A 27189-nucleotide genomic window follows, 5' to 3' on the forward strand; every position below is an offset into this window, starting at 1 on the left:
TCTCTCAATTGCTAAGATGGTGAAAAGTAAAAAGTCAATTGTTTGTTTTCCTACCACATAACCATTAAATAATTTTGGTAGGTGCTGAGTGAAGTAACTGTCTCGACATCATAGAGTCCTAATTTATCTTTCCATGAGTTCACAGCTCAATTAATTCAAGAGAAAAACTGAATTCAGAATGTTAAGATCTACAGGCAGGATTCCAAGACATAAATCTAACTTGTTATTCTATCACAGTTTTACCATTATCTGCCAGAGGCATGAACTTAAAAAATATAAGCATGTGAAACGCCTCAATTATAAAAATAGAATTTATTTAAATCATATATGGAGTGCACGATGTATTTACTTATTACATACAAATTCAGCTTCTCAACTAGAAAGCTGTATTTATTCCTAAAAAGTTCATTGTATTTCTTTGATTCTAAATCTCATGTTTCCTTTCCACATCTGAACTGGATCTTACAATCCTACGCACATTTACTATGGCATTTATTTTCTTCTAAAAACTGTTATGCCAATAGTATAGCAAGTATCTTTAGATTCAATAACATACAATATTTGGAGTAAAAGGTTTTAATCTTTTAGACAATGCACTTTATTTGTCTTGAAGCAGTATGTTTTGAATTAAGCCCAGTTTCACAGTCCATGTAGCTAAGATACATGGAGGTAAAAAGCAAAAGGTCAAATCAATTATTTGTCTTCCCATCATATAACCATTTTAAATAATTTTGTTAGGTGCTGATTTAAGTAACTGTCCTAACTTAAGAGTCCCAATTTGTATTTACTTTAATAAGCAACATCCTTTTCCATGTATTTGAAAAGTTTTTCAACTTTTCATTACGCATGTAATAGTAACAATTTTAAGAAATGACAATAATGTATGTAGAAACACAGTAAACAGTGCTTCCAAGTAAATAAAGACTGTACTGAGTGGTAATTATCTCAGTAATGTACTCTGTAAATGCTACAAGGACAAGACCACATCTGTATTACATAGGTTTTAATATACAGTATTAAGGGCAAAGATGATTAAATGGAAAAGTAATGTATTCAACTCCAAGCTGGCTCAGAGGTAAATACTGTCCATTCCAACACTGGGGACAATTTTAGAAGAATGATAATTTTTACATATATACAGAAAGATAAAAGCTGCAATGTTTTGTGGTGCTGAGGATTAAACCCAGAGCCTTATGCACCCCAGGTAAACACTGTCCCACTGAACTATACCCCCCAGCTCAGAAGCTGCAGTTTTTAAGGTAACTGGAGTGATGGTAGTACTACAGCAGCCACATATTAAAGATGAAACACTGTTAAATGATGCCAAGTATTTCCATTTTGGAGTTGATAATAAGCCCTGAGACAAAAGAGATTGGTTCACACCCAGTAGTTGTAAAATGCTTCCTCTGCAGTTGATATGCTTTATATAGAACAATAGGTATATAAAAGCTTTTGGGCCATTCCAATATTCCCGCTGCTCTGATAAATGAGAGATAAGTTGTAGGCAATATCTCTTCGTAAGTCTAACTGGTCCACCTCTATACCCTAGGAGGAAAAAAAAAAAAAAAATTATATTTCAAACTGCCAACAAGGACAATTTTATGGCAATTAGTTTTATAATTATATGTATGCAGCTATTAAAATCCATATAATACTAAACAAATTATACCTTGGACCAATGCTGATTCATTCATCATTACAGTAAGTTTCATCAAAGACTTAAAAATGTATAACCAATGTTTATAGAAAAAAATCTCACCAATAAGCCATAGCAAAATAATCTTAAGAACTGATTTAAAAAAAAAAGAGAGAAACCATAAAAAAAAAATACAGTTGAATAATAAAATCTTGGGAAAGGCCCTTCTAAATATAATAGTAAAACTCAAAACTATAGGGAATGCTATTTAATAAAGTGTTACCCAATTTTAAAATAAAGAGTAAAACCTATTAAGACTGCTAAAACTGAACTGTTGTAATTTTGTCTTCTGACAGGGCAGGCAACCAGCGGAAGATCCAAAGGCAGCTGCTGCTTTCTTCCGAGGCACTCTGAGGAATGCAGGAGCCCTGTCTTCTTCATGGAGCCCCAGGGGTTTAAGTGAGGTGCCTCTCAGCAAGCTTCTGTTCATTTTGCACTATGCCCCAATCTTTCTGGCTTTGAGGATACTAGGCTTAGCTGGCACAGTGATTTTAAATGCCGGACTTATGCAACATTTTCTTAGAAAATGGTTGGATTTCCTTCCACAATTATTCAGCAGATGCTACGATCACAGCCTCAGTCCCTACGATGGTGAAAAGTAGGAAGTTATAATTTGTTCAATGCCTCACAGAATTTCCACGAGCAATTCAAACATTTTTAAGGAGTAACCCAGGTGAATGTAAATAAATTGGATAAAAATTTATAAATGAACAATCCTTTTTAGTAACTTCAATCTTAAGGTTGTGCTCTTTTAAGTTTTATATAAATGTCCAGGTCATTTCCAAATAAGTTTAAAATAGTAAACATTAATTTTTAAGCATGAATTTAAGGTGTACATACTTAAATATCTTGTTTCTATAGGGCATAAAGAATCTAAATATATTTGTTATACTGTTAGTAAATATATATTGTTCCACATTTTAAAAACTTGTTCTCATATTGCTAAAAATTATAAGATATTAGTCTACTGATTGTTGGTTCAAAATTACTAAGAATTAAAATTCTAACTATTTTTTTTTTCTAATATGTGGTATCTAAACATAAGAAAGGGAAACAATTCTGTGAGGAAAACCAAGCCTGTTTTATAGAGGTGGTTATGGAATATGAGGATGTTTTTGTTGAGGGTATTTTTCTCTGGTTATTCCACACTGAGAGGGAAGGGACGTGTGGGGCAGACCTTCACAGAAGGCCTGTGAAGATGGCTCTTGTAGAAACAAAACAATTTATGACTGGTCAAGGTGGTTAAGATTAAACAATTATTTGTATTATTTTCTAAATAAAAAGCATTGATATAAAAAGTACACTGATATAAAGCTAGAGTTGAAAACAAAAATTCTATAATTTTCTTATACCTTTGAAATCTTTTGTCACTTTGGTTTTATTTCACAATGATCTATGATCCTATTTGAGTGTTTTAAGCTTTTAATATTTTTTTACCTTGAAGGGCCCCTAAAAGTCCAAAAGGGACATATTTAACTTATTTCAACTTGTTAAATTATATGGGACGTCTTCTCAAACAAGGAATGTTTAACCTTCTTTGAGTTCTATTTGTATGGATATACTGTTAATTTATGTTCAAATGACTGTATAAAATTCCTAGAAATTTGAAGTCATTCTTGCTATTACATTAAACTACTATATGTCACAGAATAAACTTTCATCAGATTTTAACCATGGCTATTTTAAAGCTTGTTGTCCATAGTTAAACTGCTTTTTTCTGATGTTGTTCTGGGAGCTTTTTGTAAGTTACGTAATCCTATAGTTTTGTGTCTTCAAGGAGATTCATAGAAAGGATAAAAAGAACTCTGATGAGTGTAGGTTTCTAGTAGTTTTAAGACCAACAAGCAATTGGTCCGAGTAAGAATTCCAGAATGCTGATGGAAAACCTAGACTTAAAAAATTCATAAGCTAATATCAAAAAGAACAAGAATTACATGAAACTGAATGAACTGATGAAGAATTATTAGGTGGGTTTTTCTTTTTCTTTAAAGTGTTGATTCTTTTCTGTTTGGTTTTCCAGATTAAAGGAAATGAGTTTCATCTTTTTAAGCTACCTACAGTTTAAAGTAGATTAGGTAGAATACATTTTCATAAACAAAAATCAAAACATTCATTTTTTTCTTGATCCCTCCAGAATCTGGAAGCTGTTCATGAGTACCCTTTCACTATGCTTATATATATGTGTGTATGTGTGTGTGTGTGTATATATATATACACACACATATATATATTTTCAATAAAATCTATTTTTATAATAGGATACAATTGGAAATATCGGCTTTGACTAGAATGTAATGCTTAAGAATATACATAGAATGCCTGGTTTTAAGGCTTACAGTGAGGGAGCAAAAACTGTCACTTCCTGGTAGGCCCCGGAATCTCAAGATATTAGATACTACAAATAAAGTCTGCCTTGGTTTGGTTTTCCAGCCTGGAAGCTTTTAAAAGTCCAATCTGAAACTCCCTGTCAAATTTCCAACAAGAAATTTAAAAGGAGACTATGGTTATTATGGCTACACTTACATAAGTAATCAAGAGACTACCTATTTTGCAAGTAATCTGGTCTGTGATTATCTTTGGTAAACAAATGGGGGTGATTAGAAGGAGAAAGCTACAGAATATGCCTATTATTCGACTGTAGCCCTATTCATTGTTTGAGTTTTTAATGATTCACCCTTAGACTGGATTGGATTCTGAACTCTAGTTTTCTCTAATATCTGGTAACAGAAACTACTTGGGTCCTGAAGCCCTGCACACTGAAGCTGGACGATTTGATGTAAATTAGAAAGGAAAAATCTTATTCCTAATATACGGGTCAAGGTTCACCAGAACAAGAAGTTCCTACCTTACCACTGTAAGCAGCTTCTCCCATCTAAGACTGTCATATTAAGATGCTCACCCCTCAAAATTTTTCCTTGCTCAAGACCTACCTCTTTCATTTGGCAGGATGCTGCTATAATTAGAATTTAACAATTAGTAGTTTTCTAATTTAAGAGGTCTGTTAAACATATCTTTACAGGTCCAAAGAAATTTTGTACCTCGTGCCCTACTGCCCCTGGGGCTAGCAGCATCCCTACTGCAAGTCTTTGTTCAAATTGTACTAGTTATCGTTTTTAGCACTATCTACCCTATTCCTAGGATGCTTGATGATGGAACTAGCACTTCTTGTTGCATACTGATAAATATTTCATGTATTGTAGGCACTTGGTTGCAAAAATGAATGAATGGGCTACCTGGTTAAAACACACTGTTGATCTGGCTTTTCAAATTATTTGATTTAGTTGGCTGGTTTATGGGAGCCATACTTGGCTTCTCTGGCCAAGAAAAATACCCCAAACTCTTAGAATTAGTGTCCTGGTAGTATAATAGTTTTCTGTTACACTGTATTTTCTCAAAAAGTTTTAAATAAATGTCAAAACAGTCTCTCTTTGGCTGGAATGACAAAAACTCTTTTAAAAAAGAGATCATGGGGCTGGGGAGATAGCTCAGTCAGTAGAGTGCTTGCCTTGTAAGCACAAGGCCCTGGGTTCGATCCCCAGCACACACACACAAAGAGATCATGATCACAAGGACACCATGATTTGTTGAGACCAGAACCCCAAAATGATGGTAACTGAGAGTAGCACTAACATCTCAAAAGGGGATAATTCTTAAATACAACTTACGATAGGCCCATGTTTTGGACTAAGCTCCTACACATTGAGCTAAAAATCAAAACGAAGTCATTAGTGCTAAAGTTCCACGTCCCCCAGCTGAAACTAAGCTGTTTATCTGACCTTGCAATAAACTGGGATTAGAGAGCTACTGAGTCTTAATCTTCAAGATAATGAAGTTCCCTTTGTTTTAATCCTTATAATCCTTACACAGAAAACCTGAAGTAACTTGATGGTAACTGGTCATTTCAAAGTTACTTTCTTCGTAAGGAGGTGCAGAGAAACAGAATAATAATTTAAAAAAACAACCAATCTGCTTTTTTCAAGCCTTTCCCTATCTATAAAACCAATTTCCTCTGCTTGGTTCATCAAAATACTTGTTGTATCTTGTGGAATAAAATGTTGCCTAATTCCAGAATTTAAAAAAAGCCAATTAAGATTTTTTTAAAAATTCTATAGATATGACTTAATTAAAAAAAAAAAAACATATAAAAGACGAGATGGGGGGAAAAACACAGGCGTATGAAGAATAGGTCAAGTAGGGTATCTATCAAGTTGATTGATTTCCTCAGGTGTATTATCTTTTTTCCTATTTAAACAACAAAGCAGAGTTCAATCCCTGGCACCAAAAAAAAACAAACAAAAAACAAAACAAAAAAAAACAACAACAAAGCAATGAACTGCACAGCAAACCCTCCAGTAACCTCCAGCAATTGTCTCCCCACAGAAACATCAATGTGAACAGCTATTTACAGGAGATCCTCCCTTCATCAGAGTTAAGGAAAACAGGTAAGGAATTGCAGTTTTAGCATAACAAGAAAAGATGCTTTGAGAGAAGGCAGAAATGAAAGAGTTGCCTGAGTCACCCTCCTCAACACAAGAAGAGAGACTCCTCTAACTTACGGAAAATGGAATTGAGTCCAGAGCCTTAATTCCTTAGACTTGGAACCCTGCAGAGCCCCAAGGCTCATGTCCCCCAGGCCAAAGATGGGCCCTCCCATGTGAGCCTTGTGGCTGACCAAATTACTCTAATGCTTCTCCTCCAACCTTGGGCTTAGAGTGTGGAAAAAGATTCCATCTGTTGGGGAAAGGGATGAGGTAAGACAGGGAAGTCTACATAGAACTTTGCCTTGATACTCAGTATTGAGTTGGTGAAATCCAACACCAGGCAGATCCCAATGGTTCCCATTGCTAGGCCAGTGCTTATAGACAGGTTCTCTGGACCTACCCCAGTGCCAGGCTAAGACCTGGGCCTACAGGGACAGAGTTGCATTCTGGCTGGTTGTGATCTCGGGCCATGACAGCACCAATCTGATCTTCAACCTTAGGCAGTACAACATAGAAAGAGACATTGTCCGCTTGGGAGAAGAAGAATAAGATAAATGTCACCTCATTATTTAGGAATCTAGGACTGTCTTCTCCAAAGTGAGGCCCAGCAGAATCCCAAGATGACTGATCACACAGGATGGTAACTTTGGACAAGTTGTCTGGGCCCTTCCTGTCTTGGGGTGCACTCTAGTGCTGAAACATAGGTAGTGACCATAAGCACAGAGAAAAGAAGCTTGCCTGTATCCTGAAGGACAGATACAAAGTCAAACTGTGAAGACTTAGTAATACCTAATCATTCAATATGCAGACGTCATCACTGTTCACCACAAGCATCAAGAACATTCAGGGAACCACAATTTCATCTGACAGACAAAATAAAATGCCAGTAACTGACCAAAGAGCAATGTGTACACACCTTCGAAATTTTAAATACTTATTATTTTAAGGAAAACACAGAAACAACTGAGTACTTTGTGAGAGAAATTTAAGAGACTGAAGTACATTTTAAAAACAAATCCTGCCAGGCACAGTGGCTCACACCTGTAATCGCAGCAACTCTGGAGGCTGAGACAGGATTTCAAGTTCAAAGCCAGCTTCAGCAATTTAGCAAAACCCTATCTCTAAATGAAAAATAAAAAGGGCTGGAGATGTGGCTAAGTGCCCCTGGATTCAATCCCTGATACCAAAAATAAAAAGCAAATCCTAGAGCTGAAAAGTGTACTGAAAAACAAAACAAAAAATAGCATTAATAGCAAAATAGATAAAAAGAAGAAGGCACCCCCCCCCCAAAAAAAAAAAAAAAAAGATTAAGAAAACTTATTAAGAAAAACTTTGGGACAGCAAGTATTTGGATTATTGTGGTTCAAAAGAGACTTGAAAATGCTAATAGTGTAGAAAGTTTATTCAAGGAGGAAATATTTCCCAAAACTTCCCAAACCTAGACAAGGTATCTAAGTACCCAGGAAACAGGATGGTCAAAGAAGATTGTCAGATTCAACTCAACTAGGTCTACTCTGAAACATATCAAGCTCTCAGCAGTTAAAGAGAGGATTCTCTAAAGAAACAATACATAAATGTGTCCCAATTTGACTGACAGCAGACTTAGTAGAAACATTACAGGCCAGGAAAGAATGATGAGAGATTAGAGTGCTTCAGGGAGAAAACTGCCAACCAAGAACACTATACTAAGGAAAGCTATCCTTCAAAAATGAAAGCAATAAAGACCTTCTCAAACAAGCTAGAATTTATTACCATGAGATCTGTCCTATAGGAAATCCTAAAGGGCATTCTTCAAACTGAAAGAAAGATACAAAAAAAAAAAAAAAAAAAAAAATTGGAAGTATAAAATTCATGGATAAGAGTAACTATATAAACTCATTGTTCTAATACTGTGAACATAGTGCATAAACCATTTATAGCTTTAGTATGAAGACTAAAATAGTTTTTAAAATAACTAATATGTTGAGATAGGCAGTATAAAAGTGAAATGGAGGTATGTATGGTAGTACATGCCTATAATTCCAGCTACTCAGTGAGGTAGAAGGATCACAAGTTCAAAATCAATCCAGGCAACTTAGCCTACAGCTAACATCATAATGAACAGGAAAGCTGAAAGCTTTCTGAGAACTGGAACAAGATAAAGATACCCATTTTTATCACTTTTATGTAACACATACTAGGAGTCCAAGCCAGAGTAATTAGGCAAGAGTAAAAACTAAAGACATCCATATTGGGAAGGAGGAAGTCAAATTGTTACTGTTTGCAGATGACATGATCCTAAATGTAGAATACTCTAAAGACTCCACCAAAAAACCTTTAGAATAAATAAATTTTAGCAAAGTTAAATTCACAAAAGTCAGTAGCATTTCTACATGCCAAAAGCGAATTATCTGAAAAAGATATCAAGAAATTAATGTTTGAAAAGAGATATTCTTACTCTCATTTGACCATTACAGTGTATATATGTATGGTCATAAATATATATAATTTGTGTCAAAAACCAATAACTTAAAAAAAAGGAATAGATCAGAGTGATGTTTATAATCTTCCCCAATAGAAATCTGTGAGGTCAACAGGAGAAAACAGCTGCAACAATTAAAAATCATATGTATAAAATTAAGGTAGCAATAACTTTTACATGTTTTCATATAAACAATACAAAAGTATACTTTATAAGCATAACTACAAAAGTATACATTGGCTTAAGGAGCAAAGTCAGATGAAAATAATAAAAAACAAGTTATATATACTGATATATATAATTTAAAACTTATTAATGAAAATGAAAACACTCATACTCTTCTTCAGGAATTCAAGTATATATCAGAATAAATAAATAGAGATCAACATAGTACTGGTAACACTTTACCTGTCGTAAAATAAGAAGTTATACTAATATTAGTCTTTTATCTTTATAAAGAAATGTTCATTATACTTGAACTTAGAAATGAATAATGGCAATTATTCAACACTCAGGTTTCATATCTACCAGCTCCTATCTGTAAAGTGCAGGGGCTATCTTAGGACAAATCAAAGGGTCATCGCAAATTGTACATGTTCATATGGTTGCTGATCATGTCATAAGGCTAGGATATCAGATTTTTCTGTTGCTGAACATAATTACAAATACAATGAATTAGAGAAAAATACATGTTAATATAGAAGTCATAATTTCACTGACTGGACCACAATACTTAACTAACTGCACTTATCTACAGAGGAAATGAAGTGATTGCTTAAGTTAAGTAAATTATACAATACCTCTACTACAAGTGGAGGGAGCTCCAAGGCCTTCTGGTAATAGTGAATTGCAAGATGAGTCAGACCCAGTTGATGAAGGCCACGACCCAAATTGTAGAATGATTCCTGGCAAGGTCCACGTAAACTGAGGTATCGATTAAGGAAGGAGAAGCCCTACCAGAAAGGAAAAAGATAATTCAGTATTTCACTCATGTGTTAAGTATGTATTAAACCACTCTATGTGCCAGGTACTGGGAATACAAATATTGAAGAAAAAAATAGTCCTACCTTATAAGAGCATAGTACATGTTACACTACATCATATTTTAGATACATCAAACATATAAAATAAGGAAATTAGCCAGGTGTGGTTATACATCCCAGACATGAGGGAGGCTGAGGCAGAAAGAATTTTGAGTTTGAGGTCAGCTTGGGCAAGTCAGTGAGACCCTACTTCAAAATAAAATAAAAAGGGTTTAGAGGTATAACTCAGAGGTAGAATGCTCCTAGGTTCAATCCCCATGATGAGAGAAAAATAAATAAGGAAATTATAAAAACAAAAGTGTTGAAGATACAGTAGTGAACAAGGCTGGTAAAAATCTCATCTTGGGGCTGGGGAGATAGCTCAGTCGGTAGAGTGCTTGCCTTGTAAACACAAAGCCCTGGGTTCGATCCCCAGCATCCAAAAAAAAAACCAAAAACAAAAAACTCATCTCTTGGAGTTCATGGTCTTATAAGAGGAGACAAGCTACCAAAAATGTAAAAAGCAAAACAAAAACAATTTTGAATTGTTATAAGAACCAGGAGGAAATCTGTTTTTTTGTAGTGCTGGAGATCAAACCTAGGTCCTTGCCTTGCACATGCTAGGTAAGCATTCTACCATTGAGCTATAACCCCAGCCTCCCCAAAAGGAAAATTTTAAAAATAACATCTGTGGGTGATGGTGTAAGAAATCATGTGCATCCAACATACATTATCATATACATATATATATATTTTTTTTATTGTAAACAAATGGGATACATGTTGTTTCTCTGTTTGTACATGGTGTAAAGGCATACCATTTGTGTAATCATAAATTTACATAGAGTAATGTTGTTTTTGTTTGATTCATTCTGTTATTTTTTCCCTTCCCCCCACCCCTCCCACCCCTCTTTACCCTCTATACAGTACTTCCTTCCTCCATACTTGCCCCCCTCCCTAACCCTAACTCTAACCCTAACACTAACCCTTCCCTCCCCCCCCATTATGTGTCATCCTCCACTTATTAGCGATATCATTCGTCCTTTGGCTTTTTGAGATTGGCTTATCTCACTTAGCATGATATTCTCCAATTTCATCCATATATATATTTTTAATGAGGGTTTTTTGTTTTTTCTTTTTTGGTACCAAGGATTGAACCCAGGGATACTTAACCACTGAGTCATATCCCCAGCCTTTTTTATTTATTAATTTTGAGAGAGGGTCTCACAGAGTCACTGAGAATGGTTTTGAACTTGCAACTCTCCTGCCTCAGCCTCCTGAGTCGCTGGGATTATAGGCATGTACCACCACACTTGGCTATATAATTATATATATATATATATTTTTTCAATATTTTTAGTTATAGTTGGACACAATATTAGTTGTTTGTTTATTTAATGTGGTGCCTCATGCATGCCAGGCAACCGCTCTATCACTGAGCCACGACTTCAGTCCCTATAATTAAATTTTTAAAAACTAATTTAAGTTAATCTTTTAGGGCCTAGAAGAGTAGAGATGTTGGGGGTCCAGAGTATAAGGGAGGCTGCATATAAATTCCTCTAGATTTTGCCAATGTCTTTTCCCCGTGATCTGGTTGTGTATCCTTACTACCTTGCTCTAAGTCTTGGCCAGGAGTACAACTACATGCTGAGTCCCATGAGTACTGAACATAGGGACAAATGTTGGGTGTCCCAGTGTGTACCAAGCAGGTATTACTTTTGAAGTAGGATTTTAAAAAAGCATTTGTCCATTTTCAAGTAACATAAAAACAAGAAATCCAAATGAATTACCTTACCTGCACAATAAGAGCATGTCTCTTTAACACATACTTCTGAGATGCCATGTGAATAAAGGTTAGGCCTATACAGAGGCTATAAAGAGGTTCATCAGGATAACTGCGAAAGGCTTGCACATATTGTCCTGGAAAATTCAAAGTGGTGTCAGATGATGTGACAAGAACAGAGTTCCTTATTTCCTCAACACTCAAACATTTTAAGGCCAAACATTACTGATCTAAACATATTCAGGGTGTACATTCTATCTTAGCTATCAATGGATGCATATTAATTTTATAGCAATATGTAACAGAATACAATTAGAAGTTTCTTCAGAAATGCATCTAGATCATGAAAATATGTGAGTAACTAAAAGTAACTTTCTTTTAAGCACAGCTAGACATTTCTATGTATAATAACACTTCTAAAAAATCAATTGTGATCATAATTCTATTTATGATCTTAAATCTATTTTAAAAAGCAATGGGTAAATGTACCTTCTGGTGAATTTTTTATAAAATTAATTGATCTAATAAATTCAAATGTGACAGATCATAGAAGTGAGAAAAGCAAAAGAAAAAGGCTTTGTTTCTTGGATTCAGTGTTTTCTTAAAGGTAACAACTATAATTTTCTTAAGAGAAGCTCATGTATCTAATAAAAATTTGGGGTTTTATGAATTCCATATATATAATTATGTCCAAAAATGATCAAATGAGCTAGGATAATTTAGCCAAATTCATCCTACATAGATTAAAAACTTCTACTCCTTCTAGCTTCTATTCCAGGAGGAATGGTAACACAAGGTTTTAGTTTTAGTTTTTGATTTTTTTTTTTTAAGTAAGAAAGATGGTAGACTGCCATTTGGACTTTTCTATTTTTACTGTCTGTGAAAACTTTTAAAATCTCAATTTTCTATTTTCTAAATATTAAACGAACAAAAAAGCTTATAAAGTTCCAATAGCTGATGTTTGAGGTTAGTGGCTGAACAATTATAAAAACATGAGTTTTTTTTTTAAGTTTTAAATAGCCAAAATTGCAGTTTATTCAGATAATTCTGAATAAACCTGGCAGCCCTAACTTTCAGGCAGCAAGAGAGATGTGCCAATTTTAAGTTTAAACATTTGGTTAAGTGTTTTTCTTCTTTTGTGCTTCTGATTCCTTGTTACAGAAATTTCTTTTATGATAAATTAGCAAATTCTTTAAGTTTAAGTAGAATTTGTAATCATCATGTAAATAAATTTTGTTAGTAAAACTTGCCTCCTAGAACAATGACTATCAGCAAATCTTAAATTCTTTTTTTGCAAATTAGGTGGCAAAGCATTCATAATTAATGAAAATTATTCTAAAAACAAACAAACATAAGCAGGGAGAGCTGCTGACCTTTAAAATGAGTAAGTTCTTTCAAAACCAAAATTTAAGAATAACAAATACTGCCAATTATTGCTAATAGTTATAGCTACATATGCTATCTTTGTACCAGGCGCTGTTTTAAGTACTTTATGTTAACTCACTTAATTTTCACAGTAATCTATAGAGTAGGTCCAATGATTATCTCCATTTTAGAAATAAAGGAACAGAGCAGAGCAAGACAGAATAACTGTTATTTAAGCCCAGGTGATTCTGCTCCAGGGGCTTGGTCCTTAATCATTACACTATCTATGCTTAACAAAGCATGTGCCAAAATGCTTACCAAGTGCATGCTTAAAACTACCAGATACAAATGCATTGTGTCCATTTAAAACACACAGGGCATGATTATCTGGGTTTTTCAGCATTAGACGGAGACAGAAGCGATGATGTCTTACGTCTTGGGAGTGCATGGTAACTTGGTTGAAAATATTCCAGAGCTGGGGTTTATTGACATTTTCCATTACCATTATCCTATTGCAGAAAGGTGAGGGGGAAATAATGTTTAAAAAAAAAAAGTCCATTTCCTGATTTCTAAGAATGAAACTCTTCAGTGCTATCCTTCTATTACCAAAATGTGCCATCCCTAACAAGGAAAAGCAGAGTGCTTCAATCTATTTAAGCAAAACCTCTTATACAATAAAAGATTTTACTCAAAAAATGCTGCTTAAATTAGTATGTCTACATCTTGTTTAAAACTTTTAACCTTTTAAACCAAATAAAATCTAGACTCAAATGGTTTCACTTTTTCCTCTTCCTGCCCAGCTGTAAAGCTGAAGTACAATAAGCACTGAATGAATAATAACGTGCTCCTGACACTGCTAAAAGGCTCTGCACATAATTTGACCCTCATAATACTATAGGGAAGTAGTGGTATTAAGAGGTCCTTTTAGAAACAGGACAGAGAGATACTACAGGTTAAATTAACTAGCCTTAAGTCACAAAGCCAGGGCTGGAATTTGAACCCAGGAAATTTAGCTCTAGAGTCCATCCTCTCAAATGCTGCCTCTGAGAATCACTAATGAACTGAATCAGCAAGCAACAAAAGCTAAAAATAAACAGCTTATTAATTCTTGACTATGAGTCTAAATCAAAGTAAATGTGTACTCTATCAAAGAATTTGATGAAATTATTGGAAAGTCACCTGATGTAGTTGTATGCCTTTCTGAAATTTTTATCCAGAATTGCAGCAGACAGACCAAAGTATTCTAGTTCTTTGCGTTTCTGCCTGTCGTCATAAAATGAATAATATTCCAATGAAGAATCTACAAGTAACTCAGCCTCTTGAAATCGGCATAGATCACATAAAGAATATATGGCCTTCAATAGAAGGTTCCACCAGTCATCTTTTGGCAAGACACTTGTGAGTACAGCAAATATTGCTAAAATGAGATCAATGAAAACCAGTTAGGACAGGGTATTTCCAGAAACAGCAGTGTCAGAAAGAAAAATTCACATCCTTGATTTTAAGATAAACTTAATAACTATAGTCCTATGGGCCTAAATTCTTGACAATAACACTCCTGACAAAAATGAGAAGGAAGCAGTTGCTTGTGTAAACTCCTTCAACGCTATCCCCCTTTTCTCTGCCTGTTTAACAATATGCAATTGTTAATTCTCATTCTGACTTGTTCTCTACAAAGTCCAACTAACCCCATTTGCATTTCTTGGTACCAGCTAGGATATAACCTGCTCCAGAGCAGAACAAATGTCCTTTCCATGATTGTGACCAGATAGAGGATTCTGCACATACAAAGCATCCCAATGCCATTTTCTGAGCTAATGACTTCCAATTTATATTTCAGATTAAAGTGTTCTTCATCTTCTTCTAATCAGTTTTGTTTTCTCTGTTGTGAAATTTTTCTTTTAACAACCTTCTTATCCTTCTTTCTCTGTAATAAGCTTCCCTTTTATAACCTTAAAAGTTACTAAAAATATTTTCCTGTCTTTGATCCACTAAGTCTCCTTGTGGGAATCTATCCTAAATTATCAAAATATGGATAAATCTATATATACAAAGATGCTTACTATATTATTTACAAAAATTTAGCAGAAGTAATCATATACCAAATATAATAAGGAAATGATTATAGAACTTCTATAGAAAATACAGCTAAGACAATATTCCTAAAATACAGTTAAGACAAGAGAGCAACATGAGAAAATTTCTGTGAGAAAACGTTAAGTGAAAATACTAAAGTTGCATGTAACACAAAAAGGCTTTAGCTCATCCACCTGGGACATCAGTGATCCCCACCATGATGAAATTAACAAATCTAACCAACAAAACCTTATGAACCTAAGAAAAACCAACAACAGATCTGAAACGAATCCACTGAAACAAGCAGGATCATATATAGAGAAAAATAAAACTTTAGGAAACATGTCAAAATATATACTTTAGTGGTAGAATATGTTGGGATAAGCCCATAATAAATGAACTGGAGAGTTGGCAGGGCTCTCAGGAATTTATAGCTAAATTATAACTGTAGTTTGTGCCAGGCTAGCTCAGATGCTGGTAAGGACAGAGTCAAGACCCCAGACTCCAGGAGCTGGGTGGAAGCAGGCTTGTGGAGAGCAGCCTGCAAACTCATTTATTGCGGGAACAGCCATCCTTTTTATATGCCCATCCACTTCTCACTTTATGCATCTTACCTGCAAAACCAGGCCTAGTCACGTAGGCAGGAAGGAGAGATAAAAGGGGGGAAAGAACTGGAGAACAAAAGAGACCTTAACCGATTAAGGATGTAGGGTGCGCTCACTTCTTGGGACTTTAGAACACCAGCCGTGGCCCCCTTCTCCCTCCTGGGAGAGGTCTGTGTTATTAACTTTAAATAGAACCTGCTTAATATGCTAAATCCTACTGTAATGTTAGGATTAGCCTGCATACTCTTCCTTATAGTACTTGCAGCTCTTAAATGTGTGTGGTCCATTTTTAACAAAAGAATCACAAGGGTTCAGGTCAATCAAGTCCTCCTGAAGGAATCCCTGGATGAAATTATTAAAAATTGGGGAAATGTTGGAAATCCTAGTTCTTGGCTGGGAGCAGTGAATGTCTCAAGTGTGTAAGGAAAACTTGCAGGGAGGAGCATTCTGCTTCTCCTAACTAGGAAAGTAAACAACTGCCCCAAGTTGACTCAGTGTTACCAGGGGAACCCATGTAGGAGCCTGGTGGTCTGATCCCCCGTAGCACATTGTGATTGGGCAAGAAGCCTATAAAATATATAGCTGTTCCCGCAATAAACGAGTTTGCAGGTTGCTTGCCACAAGCCGGCTTCCACCCAACTCCTACAGTTTGGGGTCTTTTTGACTCTGTGTCCTTACCAGTGTCTGAGCTAGCCTGGCACAAACTACATATATCAGCTAAGTCCTCCTGCCTTTCTTCTGATTCTAATAATGCCATAGTGATTTAATAAATGTTGGTTGAATTAATTAACAATGAAGTCAGAGTCTGTCTGACTTATATCTCTAGTTTAAAGCCTAAGTAATTTTCAAAGTTCTCTGAGTAATAACCTCATCCAAAACATACTTGATGCTTTTCCAAGTAAAAATAGATGCCTTTTAAAGTCCTAGGACTTGAGAGTAGGGCACAGCAACTTATTTTCAAAGAGTTTCTATTAATATTACTACATTCATCAAAACAAACAGGGAATGGAATGTATGTAACTGAAGTGACTAGACAAATAATTGGTATTGTCACCAAATCTTCAAACTTACTTTCTTCTTAAAAGTCAAAATTAGCCAGGTATAGTGGTACATGCCTATAATCTTAACAGTTCCAGAGGCTGAGGCAGGATGATCATGAGTTCAAGGTCAGCCTCGGAAAGTGAGGCACTAAGCAACTCAGTGAGACCCTGTCTCTAAATAAAATACAAAATAGGGCTGGGGATATGTGACACTCAGTGGTTGAGTGCTCCTGAGTTCAATCTCCAGCACCCCACAAAGAAAAAGGGGACTAGGAATATGGCTCAGTGGTAAACCATCTCTGGGTTCAATCATAAGTACCAAAAAAAAAAAAAAAAAGTCAAAATTACAACTAATACTTTTCAACAGAAAGTTGTAAGCAAATGTTTTTCCTTTTAATCTTTTTAAAATTGAAGTATTGGGCTAGGGGTGTGGTTCAGTGATAAGAGTCCTTGCCTAGCACTCGTGAAGCACTGGGTTCCATCTGCAGCACCACATAAAAAAACTAAATAAACAGAAAACAAAGGTACTATGTCCATCTACAACTAAAAATATTTTTAAAATAAATACATAAAATAAAATTGAAGTATTTACATTTAGCCCATCAAATGAGTTTATTATACTTGAGAAATTTGGATTAGAAATTTCATTTTATTTGAAAAGGATATATTTTTAATTAGATTACTGTCAGATATTATATCCTGAATCAGTGTCAATTCCTCCAAGTTTTATATAATAAAGCAAATGAAGAAATTACCTTTTGCATCACAGTTTGCTGTCTCTTGGTCATTGTTGTCTGATATTTTGTCTCTTGATACTTTAATAAGGTAGAGATGCCTCTCTCCAGATTTGGAACTAGATATCAGACAGACTTGGGCTCTATTCATAGCTACCTGAATTAAAGAAGGTAATTAGTTTTATTAGTCAATAGTTTATTTAAAAAAAAAAAACAAAACAAAACTGTAAGAGCCATAAGTACCACAAATGTGACTGAAAACTCCACCAGTAAGGGAAAAAGAGGTCAAATTACTATGAAAACAACCAAACAAAAATACTCTAACAGTAGAACAAATTTATTTAGATAGAAAAGGCAATTCATATTAACTTTATAACATGTATAGAGAGAAAGTGCATTCACATAGGCATGCCAAACCCCTACAAAAACAGCCAGACGCAAAAGGACATCAAGGTCTAGAAGAATTCTGGCACAAAGTACTGCCTATATGGCCAATAACTGACACCATTGCTCTCACTTTTCTAAGTAAGTTCTAGGAAAGGTTTTATTTCATGTACTCTATGGTCAAGTTTATAATGTCAGGAAGAACTTTCAATTCACTAATTTCTAAGTCTTTTGTCTATATTTGACTCTCACTTTAAAATGTCTGAGTTTAAAAGAGTAAAATAATCATAAAGTAGCAATATTGGTTTAAATCAAATAACAAACATTTGAGCTTGGTGCAGTGGCACATGCCTGTAATTCCAGAGGCTCAAGAGGCTGAGGCAGGAGGATCACCAGTTCCAAATCAGCCTTAGCAACTTAGTGAGGCACTAAGCAACTTGGTGAGACTCTGTCTCTAAATAAAATATAAAAACGACTTGGGTGTGGCTCAATGGTTAAGTGCCCCTAGGTTTAATCCCTGGTACCAAAAACCAACCAACCAAACAAACATTTAAAAACTCATATAAAGATAATTACCAACCTTTAAAAGCATGGCTAGCATGGTTAGTAAAGTATCCACATAACCATACATTTTGCCTTGTGAAAACAATAGAGTAGAACGGTGAAGCAATAACTTCAGTTCCTAAATAAACAAACACATGATAATAAGTGTGATAAAATTCCTTTGCTGTAAACTGTTTTATTTACATAGGAAAACTTTATTTTAGAAATCAAACCTTAAGAACATTTGCTTTAATGGTCTTTCACAATGATTAATGTCTAATATTTTAGAAACTAATTTAATGTCTCCTAATAAAAATGGCTAAAACGTAAGCCTCACAATAATTTTTAAAAAACATTAAATTTAATACCCCAAAATAAAACTTTGGATCTAAGCGATAGAGACATCCTTAACTGAGGAGAAAGTTCTAAAATACAATCCACCAAGAAAAAACTATGCTACATGTCTACCTGCTGTGCAGCATTTGCATCCTGGGCTAAAGTATCAGGATCATACATTGGTTCCAGAGCTTCCAGAGCCTTTTCAGGTCGGCCCAGCTGTTGCTGAAGGGTGGAAAGGGAAATCCTTGCATCCAAATGGAGGGGGGCCAGATCAACCACTTTGCCATAGCTTTCAGCAGCACGCTCCATGTAGCCTAAGGCCTTTAAACACTCTAAGAGGATGTTAAAGTATACATGTGAATTACAGATTTGTAAATTGGCCAAAATTATTTTTCCATTTTTAAAGAAAAATCATAGTAACATGAAAAATTACAAGAAATGAATGTATACTTTTTAGTACTTAAAGCAATAATTCCTTCCAATTTTTATTGATTTATCAATCTCTAAATTCAAATTCCTACAAGGATGTATTCAGTGTATATGTACAACTTGGTGTTTTGCTTTATTCACCTAGCATTATCCTTCAAACATTTCCCCATGTCTTCACTGGCATTTTTGAATGGTTATATAATAACCAGACTATTAACCAAAGTTACTTTACATTTAGGTTATTTCCAAATTTTTATTCTTATAATACCACAGTAAACATCTTCACATATATAAAGCCACAGTTCACAGTAGGTAAACCAAATTAACCCACAGATATGATTATTAGGACATAATGGTTTTAAAGATGATTGTGTATATCTTTAAATTAGTATTTTTATTTAAATCCGGGGTACTGGCTTCTTTTGAAAAACTTGGCTTTGGCAACACTGGGACCCCTGGTCCCATGCTAAGAAACAGCCCTTTCACAGCGCTCTCCAGTTCTCACGCCTCCTTACTACTCTCACCTGCCCACCTCACTTACTTTTGTCACTCCTGAGTTTTGTGATCCCCAGTATCAACAACCTCCCCTCACTTCACTCAGCTCCCTAAGATAATTCCCAGACATGAGATTATTGAACTCTATTTCTCAAACTATGCCCATTCAACCACTAAGTCCTATCATATGAACTTGAAAATGGGTCTCTGTGAGCATTTCTTCTTTCCATCCTAACAGCCATAACGCTAATCTGGGCCCTTTTCATCTCTTTCCTTTTTTACTGCGGTGCTCCCCTAAATGTTTTTGCCTCTGTTTTCTCAAATCTCTCTGGACTATCAACTTTAGGTTAAATTTTAAATATGTTAGAACATTAATATGAATGGATTGTCACAACGGAATTTCTAAAATTTTTCAATATTACAGATGTTTTATGTTATACTACAAGTATTAAATTCCTCTGATTTTTCTTGATTTTTAGATAACTCTGAGGTTTTACCTTACATTCATCTCCAGTTACATGGGCTCAAAATGGAAATAGTACTTATCAGTATCATGATTACAATGAAGTAGGAATTTTTAAAATATTTACTACTAGTAACAGGAGTACTTTCAGTATCATAACCTTAGGTTAAAAAAAAAGAAGCAAAAAAAATTTCTGTTCTTATCTTTAAAATTCAAATCTCACAAAGATAACTTTTTATGATGGTATTGCATTTCTATTCATGTTCACTCACTTAAAACAGAAAAACATTGTTTTTTTATTTGGTTTTGTTTCATTTTTTGGTACCAGGGATTGAATCCAGGGGTGCTTAACCACTGAGGTACATTCCCAGCCTGTTTTTTATTTTAAGATAGGGCCTCACTAAGTTGCCACAGCTGGCTTTGAACTGGTGATCCTCCTGTCTCAGTCTCTTGAGCCACAGGGATTATAATGCTGGGAAAGCATTATCTTAAGTACTCTCTTTCCCAGTTCCTATCTGTGATATGAGTGAGTTACTGACTCAAATGCCAATCAGTCCTTCTCTAGAAAACTTTCTAAAATATTTCTCATGTAATATCTTAGAGCCAGGACAATTTTCTACTATCGTGCAATATTTTAAACCAAAACAATTCCATTTTTAATGCATCTTCTATGTTAACCGTAAGAAATCCAGTTAGAATATATTTGCTTTCATATATTTTTCCAAGATATTTAGTTGTGTTCTGGAGTCATTTTTTCTACTCTAATTGACTTATTTCAGATTACTGTGGACTTAGGCAAAGTGAAATGAGTGATAAAATTTAATCTTGAACATGTATGGCTCAAAGAGTACTGAAAAATACATTAAATATTTTCTCTGAAAATAACATTATGTATGCATCTATAAAAATTCTTCAAAAATTAGATTTTACCCCAAGTCTAAAAATGCATTACCACAAACCAAAGTATACAGGTAGCTAGGTAAGAGACAGACATTTAAGGGACATGTTAGTCCTTCTACTTCTCTGTTACCAATAAGTGAATTGTTTCCCCAATGCATCAGTGAGGGGAAATCACTTAGTAGTATGACAATTTATAATAAATTCCAATCTTCATAAAACCACCCTGACCTGGGCAAAGTGGCACACATCATAATTCCAGCTACTGGGGAGTCTGATGTAGGAAGAAGGCAACTCAGACCCTCTTTAAAGTAAAAATTTAAAAAGTAAAAAAGGGTTGGAGATACAGCTCAGCAGTAGCACATGTGAGGCCCTGGGTTTAATCTACAGTATCAAAAAACAAACATAAAACTGCCTGTACCAGAAATATTTCCACTAAGATATTAATACAATTATTGCCATCTTGGAATAATAAGTTCTTGTCTGCTTATATGATTAAAACTCTTCCCTCCCACTAAAAATGTATTACCTGCATGCCGAAGCCAAACTACTGCAAGGTTGTATCTTTCAGAGCAAACTAATGCACTGAGGAGGGGAAGTGCAGAATTATATTCACCAACATCCAGAAAAGCTTCAGCAACATCTAGATAAAGGTCTCCCATATCTTCAGGATTCTGTTCCACTAGTGTTGTCAAGAGCGGCTAGACCCCAAATAAAAGCCTGAAGTTATCAAACATTCATTACAAATGTGCACATCTATGTACAGTTCTCATTTTAATATATGTCAGTTATATGAAGCAAGCTGAAAGGAGCAAGGCTTAATAGAAACAGCTTAAATGATCATTTTTCTATTTATCTCTATGGAAAAGAACTCATACATCTATCATTCACTCATTCAAAACATGATGTGGACCTGTTTAAAGGCAGGCAACTGCAGGAATTAGGACCACTCTGCTCCGTTGAGATCCTTTTCTAACAAGCCAAGCACACCCATTCCTTGTCATCCCTGTGTTTGCTGATGTGTTTGGAAAGTGATTTCCTTAGATATCCCCATGGTTTACTTCCTTACTTCTTTTGGGTCTTACTGAAATGCCAAAGAGGATGACTTTTCTGATGCCATTTGTGAGCTTTCCCACCCCCAATATTTTTATTCCTTGTTTTTCTCCAGAACATTTATCACCAACCAATATCTGACATATTTTATGAATTTATTTTACTTTTTTATCTAACCCCATTAGAACAAAAAACCCATGATGGTAGGGATTTGTAGTATTTTACTCAATAACCTATCCTAGAGCCAACAAAGTAGAGGCCCATTACGTTTTTTTCCAATGAAAATACTTGGTCCAAAGTCGACAAAAAAAAACCAGGTGTCAGAATTATTATCAATGAACTAAAGACCCAATCTCAATTTTTGATCTTTGGATTGTTCTCATTCTAAAGGAAAACAAATTATTACAGGGCCAATTCCAAAACACTTTTAGCTTGTCTTAGACATTCATACAAAAGTAATTTGATGATTACTGTGACCTCTTCAGTTAAAAAATGTGAAAATCCAGGGTCAAGTTACAGTATTTGTCATCCAAAGAAAACCGTGGTTTTGATCTGATGTATCTCAAGTGCACATCTTAACGTTACTTACATTAAGTGGTTCAAGGATGTTGAGATGTACAAGGCAGACCATCAACTTCACCATGATATCTATTGGCACGCCATCAGGTATAGTGCAGGTAACATTCTCATCAGCTGGGAAATCATCAGACAAGAAGCAGTTCTTATATGCAAGCACAGAATGTGGGGCAAATGAAGCAAACTGTTTTGTACATAATATCTCATTTACTTTATTCAAAGAAAATGATTCCACAGTCAATTCTAATTTTGGCCAACTCTGTTATTAGATTCTTATATCTACTTCAGTCTGTCCCTTTTGTTTGCATTCATCCTTCTTATTCTTTTCCTAGTATCTACTTATCTAAAACAAACTCCCATACTTTCTATCAAAACTACAAAGAATAAAAAAAAAAATGATCAGGTTATATGACATCTCTTTAGTTTTTATTACAATGAGATTAAGAAGAGGGTAAAATTCAGTTTATGTTGCAAGCAGGCAGGCAAAGGTGTGTTTCCTTCAGACTGCAAAATAAAGGCCTGAAGTTCACTGCTTTCTGAAAAAAAAAAGGGGGGGGGTGGCAATGAGGGAAAAATAATACTGTTTTGTTTTCTAAAACATCATTACAGAAGAAGAACAATTTTTAAAGCCCTGAGAAATTAAAAAAAATCTGATCCACATTTAAAATACTTTATTAGCAAGAAAAATTTGTATCAGTAAAATTCAAAGTATGTGTTCCATTTTAGAAAATCCTGAAGTATAGGAAATCAGTGATATAAAGTGGTAGAATAAAATTAACTACTTTTAAAATAAAATAATTTTCATGTTTTAAGAACTCGTCATAAGTTATAGCACTGCTGAAAATTACCAAGTCATAGAAGGATTTGGACAAGTTTAGTTAAGAGACTTTCTATCACTGAGCTTTAAGGTAGTAACTGGTATCAAAGACCCAGCTTATTCCCAGGCATGGTGGTACACGCCTGTAATTCCAGTGGCTTGGGAGGCTAAGGCAGAAGATCACAAATTCAAAGCCAGTCCCAGCAACTTATTAAGACCCTATCTTCAAATAAAAAATAAAAAGGTTGGAGAAGTTCAGTAGTAAAGCATTCTTGGGTTCATTCTTCAGTACCATCCTGGGCTCCTGGGGTGGGGTGTATGAGGGGAGGATCAGCTTGTTTATTCTGCTCAATAATAAAGCAGAATTTTCCCAACATGGAAATTTATTCACCCTAGACCCCACATAAATTCCATTAGAAGAAGAAAAAATCTAGTCTGACTGACTTGGCTATATTTATAGCATATTTCTTCAGTAAATAGTAGTTATAGGCACTTATCCGAATAGGATTAACTAATGCGATCATTTTATTAAGCATTTTGACTTTACTAAAATGGGATTCTATTTATATGTGGATACTATATTCCAAACTATCATTTTGATTTGCTTTCTAGAAATACTTGCCTCAGTATGAATTTTGTGTTCCCCTAAAACTTACTTGTTGAAACTGAACCAAGTGATGATATTAAGAGGTGGGGTCTTTGAGACATGATTAGGTCTGAGGGCTTTGCTCTCATGAATAGGATTCATAGCCTTAAAAAAGAAGCCTGAAGTACTTCGTCCAGTCCATTTGTCATGTGAGGACACAGCAAGACCCATACAATGCCATGGGTGAGGAAAGAGCCCTCACCAGACACCAAATCTGCTGGTGCCTTGACCTTGGACATCTCAGCCTCCAGAACTGTAATAAACTTCTGTTGTTTATAAATCACCCAGTCTAAAGTATTTTGTCATAGCAGCCCAAAGGAACTGAGACACTATTCAATGAAATATCCCTGTTAAACAGTCAATCTGTACAGATGTATAAGTCAAAAACCTTGCTTTTACAATAGTTGGAAGTTCCTACCCAAGGAGAGAGTAGCTGCTGGAGGATGAAGAGAGAGTCCACACATAGGAAAGGGAAATATGAATTCAAATTAGGACCCTCGAGTGGCGGGCCAAGATAAAGTGTCAGAGACAAGTGCTCAAAAGTAACTGAAAAACTGCCCTCTCATAAATATGTATATCATGGCAGAATCTGTAAATGCCATATTACATGTTATGGTAACAAAGATATGTTATTATTATTGTTTCTGTTTTACAAAGAATCTGAGGCTTAAATAAATGAAGGGAAAGTATTAAATTAAGAAAAAAAAAAAAAACCTTGCTTTTAGATCAAATCACAAAGTAAAAGTCAACTTTATGTTGAGCACAAGATGCATATCTAAAATCAAGAGGTTCTGAACGGTTGCAAATAACATGCAAACAAAAAGGGAGAAGTCACAACCTCAATATCAGACAAGGCAGAATTCAGGTAAAGTATATTTAAAAAGGCAAGGACATTTTATAAAACTACAGGGCAATACTACTTAAGATATAGTCTAAGACCTGTGCCAGTCCACAAACTTTAACCAATTCAATTGGATAAGTACAGAGACTGCAAGCAATTATTTAGACACTCAATAATTTGGCAATGCTAAGGAGCATATACAGTTAGATTCCCTACACTTTATATAATACATTATTAACTACCACGTATTAGCTCTATCTTTTAAAAAGCTGATGATGTCGGTCACTGACACTTTATTCTCCTGAATTCTCATTAAATCTTTCACAGTTAGAAGAATTAAGAAATCTGAATATCAATAGCAACACAATCTACCAATTAGTGTTTTCATTTTCAAAAATGCCTACAGAAAACAATCTTTGCTTACATTGGAAGTGTTTCAACCTTCTGATCTTCTATTCTCCTATATATATTTTTTAGTTATTTTATAAACTGTAAGATGCTGTAGATTTCAGATGCATTATTATTTTATACACAGATCTCCTCAACTTAACAATGAGGTTATGTCCCAATAAACCCATCCTAAGTTGAAAATGTTATCAATCGAAAAATATATTTAATATAACTAACCCACTGAACAACATAATTTAACAACACAGTCCACTGTAGGGTATCAGTTTTTTACCCTCATGATCTATGACTGATGGAACTATATAGCCTGCTCTTCCTGCCTGGCATCATCAGAGACTCTGATACTGCCTAATGCTAACCTAGAAAAAGATCAAAATTCAAATTCAAGTTGCCTAGCATATGTAAGGCCCTGAGTTTGATCCCGAGGACCACAAGAAAAAAAAAGAATTCAAGACGCAGTTTCTACTAAACATGTATTACTTTCATACAATGGTAACTATTATAAAGTTGCAAAAATTGTGAATCAGGGACCAATTGTTCATTTTTAAAATTTTTTTTGTATCAGCGACTGAATCTAGGGGTGATTAACCACAGAGCTACATCCCCAGTCCTTTTTATTTTGAGACCGGGTCTTGCTAAGTTGCTTAGGGCCTTGCTAAGTTACTAAGACTGGTTTTGAACTTGTGATTCTCCTGCCTCAGGCGCCACCATGCCCACCAGGAACCAACTGTTCTAAGAAAGAAAAATACCACTACTTGAAAACTCTACCATGCTGTTGATTTATGATAAGGTGCTTCCTGATTCCAGATAGGCTAAATCATTAACGAACTAAAGAAGGCAGGAAAACAGAATCAGTGAAACATAGTAAAATATATTGAATTATAAAATGTCTCATTATATTGATAATTAAAATTTTAATATTTTTCAAAACAAAAAATTTTAAACAAATATTTTAGGAGAAAAATGTTAAACAGAAATTATAGCTGTAAAATAACATAAGAGCCTCAATTCTAACCTATCCCAGATCCAAAGAAAGTATTAAAACTGACAGTGTCCTTCAGAGGCCCTAACTCATGGTTTCATACCACAGTTTCTACTCCTTACTCCACTCAAGAAGCCCAACCAAGAGGTGCTATCTGATCCTACCCAGGCCAAGCAATACTCCCACATGCTGTGACTCAGTTTGGAACTCCCTTCCCCATGATTGTCTGCTTAAACTGTACTTCTATAAACATATTCTGATCTGCAATACACTAACTTCCTCTCTTCCCGTTTTACCACAAAATCATCAGATAATTCCTCCTATTTTGATTAAATTATATGCACTTAATTTGAACCCTTCCTCCCCTCCCTACTTCCTTGAGGGCAGGAAATATCATATTCATGGGTGCATTCTCCATACCCAGCATAGTCACTAAAAGAAACTTACTGAACTAGGATTCTTTTCCCCAACAACTTTCCACTTGAACATTTATCTGTCCCATATCTCATCTTGAACCTTGCTCTCTATGAATTAGCAAACTGATTTGTGAAGTGAATTAGTACTTGCTATTAAGATGAGTCATATTTTTTTAAAAAAATTTAAGTAATTATGGCTTAACCCAAAGGATTACAACATGATGGAATCTTTCTGTATGACAACAGGCCATGGAGGGACCTACTCTGAAGCAGGTAGTACTCAGTATCAACTCACTTCCTCCAATTCCACAAAATTCTCATGGGATAGTAGCGCAAAGTATAACATAGGAATTCTCTCCTAAGAACAGGGATGTCCACTCTGCCCATAAAGAAGACCAATTTAGTTATAACCTCTCACAGGTTCTTACATGTTAATATTTTCACAGAACCGTCAATGGGTATGGTAGAAAGAAAACAACAGGGATGAGAGAAAGAGCTAACAGAGACCCTACAAGCCATACTTCCAGTACAACTGTCTAACCAGATCTCATTACGTATACTGAGTTTTCAAACAATATAGAGTATCATTAGTTTCTACTTTTCATGTGAATACTTAAGTTTTAAGTGGAATTTTTAA

The 27189-nt window shown here is 34.9% G+C and overlaps 1 protein-coding gene across 1 annotated transcript in view; it reads right to left on the reverse strand.

The window, feature by feature from the left end:
* Window positions 1-293: 293 nt before the first annotated feature.
* GTF3C3 (general transcription factor IIIC subunit 3) overlaps window positions 294-27189 on the reverse strand; it is a 39899-nt gene continuing 13003 nt past the window's right edge. The window contains exons 9-18 of the mRNA XM_079132585.1: window positions 22456-22559; window positions 21343-21514; window positions 18659-18861; window positions 18228-18329; window positions 17285-17420; window positions 13988-14225; window positions 13127-13317; window positions 11456-11580; window positions 9439-9591; window positions 294-1545 (exon numbers count right to left, since the gene is read on the reverse strand). Coding sequence (XP_078988711.1) covers window positions 1423-1545; window positions 9439-9591; window positions 11456-11580; window positions 13127-13317; window positions 13988-14225; window positions 17285-17420; window positions 18228-18329; window positions 18659-18861; window positions 21343-21514; window positions 22456-22559 — 1547 coding nt within the window. The 3' untranslated portion in view covers window positions 294-1422. The remainder of the gene's footprint in view (window positions 1546-9438; window positions 9592-11455; window positions 11581-13126; window positions 13318-13987; window positions 14226-17284; window positions 17421-18227; window positions 18330-18658; window positions 18862-21342; window positions 21515-22455; window positions 22560-27189) is intronic.

Source organism: Sciurus vulgaris, assembly GCF_902686455.1.
Source record: "Sciurus vulgaris genome assembly, chromosome: 3".
Taxonomy (NCBI): domain Eukaryota; kingdom Metazoa; phylum Chordata; class Mammalia; order Rodentia; family Sciuridae; genus Sciurus; species Sciurus vulgaris.